Source organism: Rutilus rutilus, assembly GCF_951802725.1.
Source record: "Rutilus rutilus genome assembly, chromosome: 5".
Taxonomy (NCBI): domain Eukaryota; kingdom Metazoa; phylum Chordata; class Actinopteri; order Cypriniformes; family Leuciscidae; genus Rutilus; species Rutilus rutilus.
Window position 1 is genome coordinate 36,299,136 of NC_140213.1, and position 11,277 is coordinate 36,310,412.

General features: G+C 39.4%; 1 protein-coding gene across 3 annotated transcripts in view; it reads left to right on the plus strand.

Annotated features, from left to right (window-relative positions):
* Positions 1–11,026, plus strand: part of LOC311290741 (solute carrier family 66 member 2) — a 43,051-nt gene extending 32,025 nt beyond the window's left edge. For all 3 annotated transcript variants that reach the window (XM_084409429.1, XM_084409428.1, XM_084409430.1), the window contains exon 5: positions 10,106–11,026. In XM_084409429.1, coding sequence (XP_084265555.1) covers positions 10,106–10,280 — 175 coding nt within the window. In that variant the 3' untranslated portion in view covers positions 10,281–11,026. The remainder of the gene's footprint in view (positions 1–10,105) is intronic.
* The last annotated feature ends 251 nt before the right edge of the window (positions 11,027–11,277 follow it).

Genomic DNA, 11,277 nt, shown 5'->3' on the forward strand with positions numbered 1-11,277 from the left:
TTGTGTTGCCTTGCCCTTGTAGAGAGAGTTTTATGAGGTATTGTGACAGTCTCCACATCAGTACCTTCACCAATGACACGTGAAGTACTGTCTTTAACAAGACCAACCACCCATACCCCCCTACAGTCCTTAATATGGGCCAGTAAAGCGAGGAGGGTCCAACACTGTGCCCTTGAGCCAGACATTTATTGAACCTGAAGGATTTAAATAGGCCATCTCCCCTTGCTATTTTTTGAAAGCGCCCATCTCTCTTGTTGACCTTTTTTCTCCTTGTTTGAATCCTGTGTCCACTTCTGCTGCTGTTTAAATTCATGTGTTCATTTCTGGTGGAAACACAGATGAAAGTAGCAGTGTGTGTGTCAGCCTGTGACTGACATTAATGGACCAGGTACCCAGCGGCTGTCAGGGTTCTGCCCAGGCAGTCTTGTCTGTGTTGTGGTTTCATGTTTCTATGTTTTATTTTATTTTAGGTTTATTTGAATAGGGACAAGTATGTTACATAAACTCATGTTACATACTACAACATTTTAGCCGAAGCTAATTCTCAATGTTCGTCCCTAAAATGTTTGTCTTGTGTTTGAGCACATGGCTCTGTCTTGGTCTGTGTTTGCCATGTCGTTAGCCTCATAGCATAATTGGCCAAGTCATTTTTAAAAAAAATATTACTTAGGCAATTATGCAATGAGGCTAACGATGTGCTCCTCATGTCCCGCCTCCTTGTTTCCTGTTACCACGCCCCCTTGTTTTGCCCTCGTTTCACTAATTGTGCTCACCTGATCCTCATGTGCCTTTGTGTGTCCCTTTATATTGTGCCTCTTTCCATCATGTTTTTGCTGGTTTGTTTTGTGTATGTACTTTGTGGTGTTTTCTAGTTTGTGTTCTGGAAATTATGTAAGATAAGGTACAATATGTAAGAATTTTGCATTAAAATATCCCAAAATCTCAAGGCCAGTGTTATATATTTTGTTAAGTTGATTACTTACAATATCCCAAATGTTTCCAACTATTTTTAATTCATGAGACAATTGCGATTTTAACCAAGGAAACGGGGCGTTAGAGCAGGGGTGAGCTGGGAGTCGCCAGTCAATTGCGTCATATCCGCGTTACCCTCAGTTTCGGCCCGTACTGCGTGGAGTCCTGGACAAATGCGGAAGTTGTAGTTGTAGCGTCTATCAAGCAACAAACGTTAGCTTGTTTCGTGCTGTCGTTATGGAACACAATTATTCTTTACCGATTGCAGCTGGTTCTGTCGACAAAGCATGCTTAATTATATATTTTCCAAATGTAGCATTCGGTAATAGTTATGTTTATGTAAGGAAAGTATTATTGCTTTAGGTTTGTGTTTAGTTTATTGACATTGTTTATCACGTCTGGTGTTTATGGCCATGTAAATAAATATAGCACGTGTTATACATAAAGATTCAGTATTTTGGCAAATGATGTGGGTATGTTCGAATCTACTTTTACAACAATTGTTTAGAACACGTAAAACTGCGCAGCGTTATCACAACAATGAATTCGACAAATACAGTAACATCTATGATAACTAATTTAGTATTAAACCTTACTTTTCTTGCTGTTAATTCATTTGAATGAAATAAAAGTGTGATAAGGTTCAAGAGTCAGGAAGGAAGAAGACAGGGGTCGGAGTGACCAATAATACTAATACTAATACTAATACTAATATAATTTGCACTTGACCTACTTACGTCCCTCTCGTCTCGTTTCTATATCTCCCGTTACAGACCGCGCTGAACCACGCCCCCCTCGCCACAAAAAGCATGTCATTAAACGCAACATTTATAAAAATAGAACTTAACCTCATCCATGAACATGATTTTTCAATTCCCGTCTGACTGATTTACATCCACGGTGGAGTTGAAAACAACAGTTCCCATCATTCCACGCTCCTTCACATCGTCATCAAGCTACGCCGTTGTTGTTGTTTGGAATGTAGCGCCCTCTAGCGGCAGAAAATGTTGCATATTGTACCTTTAATCTTTCTGGTATCAGAGTATCCTTACCCCCAATTTCCACCAGATGCGTAACGGCTGCGTAACGGCTCCGCTGCGTGACAGCTCCGTGTTCCGTCGTCCGTCAATACCCACCAGGTCCGGATTTGTTGCGGAACGGCTGCGGTCATGACTGACAGCTGAAGTCACAAGGACCCACGAGATCTCGCAAATTCACATATGATCGCGCGATATAAGTGCTGAATTGCTGCGGAGCTCTCTGGCATCCGGCAAAAATAGAAGCTCTGCGTATCTGCTCCGGAGGGCTGCGGATCGCCGGAGTCGGAACGCAGCTGTACCGCATTCAGTGGAAATACACTCATTGACTTTAATGGAAACCTATTGACTCCGCCGCCGTGCCGGAGCCGTAACGCAGCCGGTGAAAATTGGGGGTTAATTGTTGCTTTTTTGTTTTTCTCTGTCTCTGGTTTGCTTAGCTTTTGCTTTTGTTCTTTATAATCTAGTTTGAGTTCTCTTGTTTTAGAACTTTAATTTTAGTTTGTGGAAGACTTGCTTTTCTTTTGCAATTCCAGTTTTGGTCTTAGATCTTTTGTTTTACATTTCTCATTAGTTTGCTTTTGTTATATTTATTTCTCTACTTTAGTTTCTCTAGTCATTATCTTATCAGGTTTTTTTGGTTCTCTTAACTGTTACTATAGTCGTCTTGTGTGTCCTGCCCTGTATCCTGAGTCCCCTGGCCACTGACTTTTAACTGCCTGACTGGTGCAGCTATCTAGCTCCTGTTTCAAGCCTCTGGGTCTGTGAGCCTCTACTTGGCGGCAAGACTGGTGCAACATCTAAGATCTACATCGAGCTACGAGTTACTTGTGTTCCTGTCTGGTCTTTGCTTTGGAGCTGCCTCTATTGTACTCAAGTCATCACCGTCTTACTGACGGTCTCAGTGGTCATCCATCCTGCCTGTTGTCATCTGCCCTGCTTGAACTGTGGTTCACGCTTCACTCTCCCTGCTCTCTTCAGTCTTGTTAATAAAAACCCTTGTCTGCTCATTTGCGTCTGGGTCCTATCTCTTGCCGAATTGTGACAGCGGCACGCTGACTCCCCTCTCCCATGAGCCTTTGCCCCATTTTACAACTAAAAGGCCCTCAGAAATCTTGACAGTGGCTTTTTTTGAGTTCACACTTGTATGTTTACTGAAATTGATTACTAATCTTTTTCATTTTAGATTTTGGACCCTGAGGGAACTGTTTATTTGAGAAAAAAGAGTTCATCCTATTGTTATCCCTCGTGTGTTTGACAACCATATTCAGTGTGAATTGTATTATATCTTCTTTAGCTTTGGGATGGACTGTTTGATAATGGTTTTAATTATTGAGATAATGACCCAGTGGACACTGACTCTCACCTTGCGAATCCTCTTATCTCTTAAAGACTAACACTCATTATCCTTGTTTTAAAACATCTCGTCTGATGCAAGCAAAGACCTCAGATACAGGTTGTAAAGGGATGTGAACGATAACTATAAAGTTTTAATAATCATTCTAATTTTAAGAGAAAGGGGAAGTGCACAACTATAACAAATACAGAGGAATGATATCACTGGAATCATTTTCAGAACAATTGTTTCATGCTGATAAAAACATTGATAGCCAATCGGAATCCATACAACTTTACAATGAAATCAAACACAGTTCTGTTTTTTATTGTTGTTGTTTTTTTAATGGAATTTTGCAGTGTTTATTATAAATTATTTATCCGTGCACATCATTCTTTAAATGCATGTGCCCTCGTAATCTTTAATCAAAATTGTATTCCCGCCCTCTTGCAACTACATCTCATCTTTTCTCCGATGACGTGTTTATGGGGCGAGCTATCACTCACACGAGATCACAGCAATAGCAAACAACAATGATCCAACAATCCAGTCAATTCCAGACAAGAATAAAGTCCCGCCCTACATTTTTTCTTGTTTGAGAAGCCGTTTCACTCGCATATACATCATAATAGGGAAGAAAAGACTATCAAAACTTTCATTCCATGCCGACTTTAAAGAGCTTGAGCATTTAAAGTAGTAGATGACCTAATAAACAAAACATTATCATCTTTCATATGGACGCTAACATAGATATCTTGTTTAGAGTTTCATTGTCTATACTCAGATCACAAACAAGAATCACACTGCTGCCACTGTCTTTCACCTGCTGTCTCTCACTTCTCCCAGTTCAGACGCCTCCAAACAAGCTCTAAAACATTTTTTAAAAAGTTAACCAAAAAAGTTTGAGCCACTCAGCTCTAATGTCGGCTGAAACCAGTTTCTGGGGTTTGGGCTCCATGCTAAGTCGAGAGCGTAGTTAGCATCAGGACCCTGCTGTGTTGATGAAGCCAAGTGCACTGTAATCTGTCTCCCTAACAAGCAGGGACACGCAGCCAGATTCTCCCATGAGACCGAGCTTCGCCATGGGCCTCGCTGCTCACACAGAGTCCTGATCGGCCCTGATTACCCCTGGGAGTTTCAAGCTCATAGGAAACGTTTCCCGTGTTTATAAAAATAAGGAAGCAATGGATTTAACTTAGCTGTACTGGGTATCTGGGGAATGGAAATTGTCCTCGCTAGCATAGATGCAGTTCTGTTGTGGCTACTGTTATGACAACTGGTGGGAGCTATTTGTCTTTCTGTGGTCTGTTTGTGCATGTGATCTATATGCTTCAAATGGTGCTCAGCAAAACACCCAGGTGGCAAAAATTCATTTATCAAAGGTAGTGAAGCAACATCCATGAAAATGGACACAAGCAGAGTGGAAGAAATGCTTTATTAACCTTAAACAAGTCAACAATACTGAGGGAACCTGTTTCTTTTTCTTATTTGCCAACAAGAACATGACCTATACTGTTGTTTGAATGGAGAGTACTGCTACAAAGTATACATTTGTATATTTGTAGCCTACTTACTGTTGTTAAAAAATATGTGAAACAGTTTGCATTATGTAAGGAATAATTGACGACGGGCCATTGAATTATTAGAAAAATAATGCATACCTGAGGTGGTAATGCAGCCACGAAGCAGAGTGTGCATCATTTTTCTAATAATTTATTGAATAATTAATTGACTTTTAATCCTTTTTGGTGCAAAGTGTCATAATTTTTGGTAATCCGATAAAATTAGTCAAGATGGAGATGTTATAAAATCATGGTTGTTCTGGTAATGCGTATAACACTGTATAATAATGCTTTTTTTCTTGTACATATTTGAATTTAATTTAATTACCCACATTGGCGTATTTTTCTTTACCCATCTTTTCAATTATTTTAAGCATTCAATGTATAATCTCTGAAAAAAAATATTATTATCTTACACAGTTTCGCTTTGCAAGTATATTTAGGATTGTTTTAGAATTTATTTTGAGCATTTTACTGCAAAAAAAAAAATGTGATTAATTAAATTACATATAATTTTTTTATTTATTTTTTGTCAGTAAGGTTTTTCAAAGAGGTCTCTTATGTTCACCAAGGCTGCATTTATTTGATTAAAAATACAGTAAACCCCATAATTGTGAAATAGTATTACAATTTAAATAGCTATTTTCTATTTTATACATTTTAAAATGTCATTTATTTCTGTGATGGCAAAGCTGGATTTTCAGTATCATTAATCCAATCTTCAGTGTCACATGATCCTTCAGAAATCATTCTGATGTTGATTTGCTGCTCGAGAAACATTTCTTCTTATTATTAATGTCGAAAACAGTTTTTGCTGCTCAATATTTTTGTGGAAACTTTAAAAAAAAATCAGGATTCTTTAATGAATAGGAAGCTGCAATTATTTGAAAAGAAATTTACCAAATTTATGAATGTCTTTATGATGTCAGAATGTATCTTAATAAATCTTAATTAAATAAATAAATCGTGATTGACTTTCTGAAACCTGAAAGTGATGTTTCACCTCAGCACATATTAACAAGGTATGTTTTGACACACTTCGATCTTTGAGTTGCCATCGCTTAGAGGCACGCAAACATACAGACCTCTGTCAGTACAGTTGTTGCCCTCACAGTTGTTGGCTGTCATGTCTGGGTTAATTAGAGAAGAAAAAGCCAGTGGAGTGAATCCCCACCCGACCCAAGATGAGCGGAGGTACGCCGGCTTCCAGCACAGTCCCCATTGATCAGACTGAGCCGTGTGATTGAATTAGATGAGCCGCTAGCAGCCACGGCTTGCCAGGACCAGTACCGCAACAGAATAATTCACATTCCCTCCAGGGCAAAGCACAGCGGAGTAAGGGAGGAGAAGAAAAAGCAAAATTAAAGAGAGCAGAGTGCCGGCATTCTGGAGGGAAAGACAAACAAGGGAAAGAGGAAACCATCAGTTTTTCCAGTTGACATGTATCTTTCTATGACATTAGCATTGCTCTTAATGGGTTTGTGTATACAGAAATATAAATATATCACAGGGGACATTATAATGTCCAACTGAATTGATTTAAAGGCTGCTGGAACACCATCCAGAGCACATCGCAGCTGTGCTGTATGTATTTCTAGATTGTTTTGTTTGTAAGACAGTGATCTGTGTGAGCTTGTTTGTTTGTTAGCCATATGGTAGAGAAACATAATTCAATTCTAGGGTTTTAATGTCTCCCATCTCTTTATCTTTCTCTTGGAGGTCTTTTTTTTTTTCCTTTTGTGTGGTGGAGACTGATCTCTTTTAGAAAATGTGCAAACCCTCCTGTGTTTGAGGCGGATGGATCGATACATACATATTTCATTTTCTTTCTTCTTCTTTTTTTTTTTCTCTCTCAGCAGCCTTTTGAATTCACCGGCCAAAGTTTTGACGAGCCCGCTTTTCCTTTCTCTGACGGATTCTCAAGGTTTTGTTTTTCGCTTGTCTTTTTCTTTCCATAGGTGAAGAGCAGGACTGGTTTAATCAGCTCTCTTCACTCCAATTGTGAACATTTGTACTGAGTGAGGGTTTTTATGTGGGAGCTTTGGTGCCCTTCTCTCTTTCAGAGGCTCCTCGCTGGTCACGGTTTATCCCTCCATCGATGTAAACTCAGTAGAGAGAAACCGGAGAGACTGCAGAAGGAAGAGGAAGGATCTATCTGTATATCGTCTGTCTAACATTCTCTCTGCCATTCTATCTATTCATCTATCTGTCTGTCTATATCTATGTCGTTCATTCTATGTATCATTCTATCATTTTGTCTCTATTGCTGCTGTTCTGTCTTTCTATCGTTCTATGTATCATTCTGGCGTTCTAGCTGTTGTTCTGTTTTTCTATTGTTCTATCTATATAGTTTTACCATTCTTTTTTCTATAGTTTTATCTATCATTCTAATGTCATATCATTTAAATTTTTATGAATTAACTATGAATTATGCATAATTACATGCAACCAACCCTAAACCAACAACCCTAATTGTATTGTATTGTATCCTAACCCTAACCCTATTGTATTGTTCTATCACTCGATCTGTCTATCATTCTATATATACTGTAGTTCTGTCATATAGTTCTATCTTTTGTTCTAAATATTGTTCTATAATTGTCATTCTGCATGTCTATCATTCCATGTATCATTTCTATAGTTGTATCATTCTGTTTCTATATCATTCTGTCTTTCTTTCCATTGTTCTATCATTCTGTCCATCTGTTGTTCTAGCTAAAAAAAATTATATCATTCTATCTGTCATTTTATTCTATCATCCTATTCTGTTGTTCTATTTAACATTCTTTCCCTTTCCCTGTCTGTCTGATCTTCTTTAATTCTATCTGTCAATCTATGAATTTAACATTGTCTACTATTTGGATCTTTCTTTCTTTCCTTCCTTCCTTTCGGCGTAGGGATGAGAGTGTCAAGTTGAAGAGGATCAATTGAAGGCTTGTCAGGGTTGAGTGCAGGGCTGTTCAGTGTGGACGGGAGTGCTGTAACCGTGGCCTCAGTTCTCCTAATCAATGCAATAATCACTTCTACCTCTCTCACAGGCCCTGAAGCACTGCTCGCTGTTTGCAGAGCATTTCTTTCATCTGCTGTCAATCTGCAAAGTGCTCGGAGGGGAAGGAGAGCGGGGGGACAGATAGCGGTTTGTTTTTGTGAACGAGAAAGAGCATGTTTGTCTTAGAATGAATGTTTGGGAACAATTAGATGAGTTTCTATTGCTTTTTCTAGTTTTTATTGTGCGGCACCACTGTCATCAGTGCTCTTGTACAGATGACCCAACCTTACTTAATTACCTCATTAATGTTTCATCCCCATTAATGATGTTTGAGAATGGTCTCTAGAGTAAACTAATGTAGAAGACAAATGAAGGAGGTGTAACTTTGAGATCGGATACAGAAGATTCTCTCAAAGCACTTTAAACAGGACATTTTAATGGAGATGAAAAGTTCCATTTCATGTAAAGTATTAGTATAACTTTCAGGATACATAGCCTTTTCCAGTTCATCATCATTTTCACAACCACATCACATAGTACTTTTTAGTTCGCACCAACTATGAGTTGAAATAAACTATGAAATAAACGTTTTAGCACTGGATTTCACACTTATGTTAGCAAACATTGCACTTCCTGCTAGCAAATGTTCCTTCATCCTCATTCACAATCTTCCTGTGATACCAAAACAGTGCACACAAAAAATAAGGAAGAACATAGTCATAGTTAATATCATGTCTAGATGGGTGGGTTTGTATCATCAAGTAAGTTGGAAGAATGTTCCATTTCATTAGTTGTCTGCTTCTGCTGCCTCACATTGTGAAAAAGACACATTTCTATTGTGGGGATGACCGAAAGGAGCACAAGAAGTTCAAATTCTCATCCCTCTCCATCAGCTGATGTATAGTCTGTGCTCATCTTTAGACCACTTTTCTCTCTTTAAGCTTGAATGAAAAGAATGAACTCATTCAGCATAAATACCGCTGAGAACGCAGCATCCCTCTTTGCCCGAGAACACTTTAGCTGATTCCTGGAAGTTTTCAAAGATTAACTTGGAGGCATTTACAAAACATTGTGCTTTTGCGGTCCCCCAAGCTTCCTGCAGGTGGTTCGGTCCTTCTCTGACTAATAAAGAGCAGGTTATGTCCCAGGATGCACTGTTCCTCCTGTCGATTAACCTCACACAGTCAAATTGACATTTGTAGAATGTAAATTCTTCAGCATAAATTGCACAAATGGATCTATTTTTAGATTTTATGAGCTGTTATGTACCAGAAGTTAGACCATTGGACTTTACGTGTTATCGCCTCTTCACAATTTTATATTTTATGTGAAATAATTGCGTCCTCAGAGTCTTAAAGGAGAACTCCGGTCAATTTTAACATTGAGCTCATTTTTTTGTACATTTGGAGTGCTGTCAATACAGAGAACAACGACAAAAATCGGTGTTGCCTATACCGAGTTATTCTATTTTTAAAATTTGCACTCTGTTGACTTCAATGGGGCAAGTACTAAACCTGCTTTTAGCCTCTTAACATCCTTAATGTGTTATTACAAGTGCCCAGCCAATGTGAGTGATTCCTTCCGAGTGAACACGGTTGAATCTGACTGCAGTAGATGTGAGAGATATTAATAAAAATGAAGTTAATTCAGCCAGCGCACAAACCTGTGTTTTCATCCTGTTTTCGGTTGAAGTCCAAAGTAGTCGATTGTCGAGTTCACGCGCATAGGTTTAGTTACCTATGATCACGCGCGTGAACTCGACAATCGATTACTATGGCCTTCGACCTTGCCCCATTGAAGTCAACAGAGTGCAAATTTTAAAAATAGAATAACTCGGTATAGGCAACACCGATTTTTGTCGTTGTTCTCTGTATTGACAGCACTCCAAATGTACAAAAAAATGAGCTCAATGTTAAAATTGACCGGAGTTCTCCTTTAACTGTAGTCCCATTGGACTCAATTGCACAAGACTTCAGAGACTTGCAAATGTGTGAGATATACAGATGTACGACTTTATCAAGTGGGAGGACAGGACATTGTACGATGCATTAGTTTGATGTATTGGTGACGCCTTTAAAAGGTTTCGAATGAGGTTAATTTATCAGAACTTTATAGCTGAGTGGGAATCTTTCCAGCTGCTGGGACTTTTTATATTTCTGAATGCTTCAGTAAAATGTTCTCTTTCTTTGTCTCTCTCCCTCTTTTTCAGCATAAAGATGGTGATCCTGTGGACCGCTGGTGACATCTTTAAGACCACGTATTTTGTGATCAATGAAAGCCCCACTCAGTTCTTGGTCTGTGGTGCGGTACAGATCTTAATTGACATTGCCATTCTGCTCCAGGTGGGCTTCTACGGCCAGGACACGAGAATCAAACTGGGCTGAACTCATGGTCTACAATAACCAATGGTCATCAACACTCTACATGCTGCATACCTACAAAACTACACGCTCTTACTTTTTCAGTATTTCTTTTGTACAAATACACAGTGGGGTTCAAAAGTCTGAGACTACCGGTACTATGAAAATCTTTCTATTCTGTAGTTTTTTTATTTAATATAACTTACTAAATTAATAATGATTGTAACGCAGTTCGTTGTTATGGGAAGAAGGAGGCGGGAACCGGCGAACATTCATGAAGACTTTAAAGCTGCATTCAGTAATTTCGGGATTTCTTCGCTGTATTCTCGCTTTTTGCTCGCAGGTTTCTCTCTAGAGCTCCCCCCACAGCTTCGGAATAGATATTTGACAACACTGTTGTAAAAAGTCGTTGGCTATTCTCAGACACCAGAGGCTAGTAGATCAACGACATCAAAGCAGATGGGATATTCTTTAAAATGTCTTCTTCATTCGGGTTCGAACAGTGTGAGGGAGCGCAATAATGACAGTATTTGAGCAGATTTCTTTTGGCCGTAAAGCAGTTGTTTACATCGCGAGACCTGATATCACGCGAGACTTCCTGACGCGGCGGCCGGCGGCCCGCCGCCCCAAAGTTGCAAGTGCGTATTTTCCGCTCACGGGCACAGGGGGGTGTGAAACGACCACCAGTCAACCTGAAATAAGTAATATAACCATTCCAATGACTCTGAAGCTGTTCAGTTAAGGTAAAAAAAGTTACTTAGTTCACCTTTAATGACATAAAATAAATCAACAACAAAACGAAAGTAAAAGACAGCAGCCCCTCACGGACAACTGCTGTCACATAATAAAACATAAAAACCACAACATAAGTCCAGGCCTGGCCTCTCTCGCTCTTCACTGTCGTCGCTCCTCCTTTATGCTTCCGCTCCTCCGTGAGAGATACGAGACCAGTGCGTCACGCAGGTGTCGCTCATCAGTAATCACGCCACCGGCCCTCGTCCTCGTCCTGCTCGCCACAATG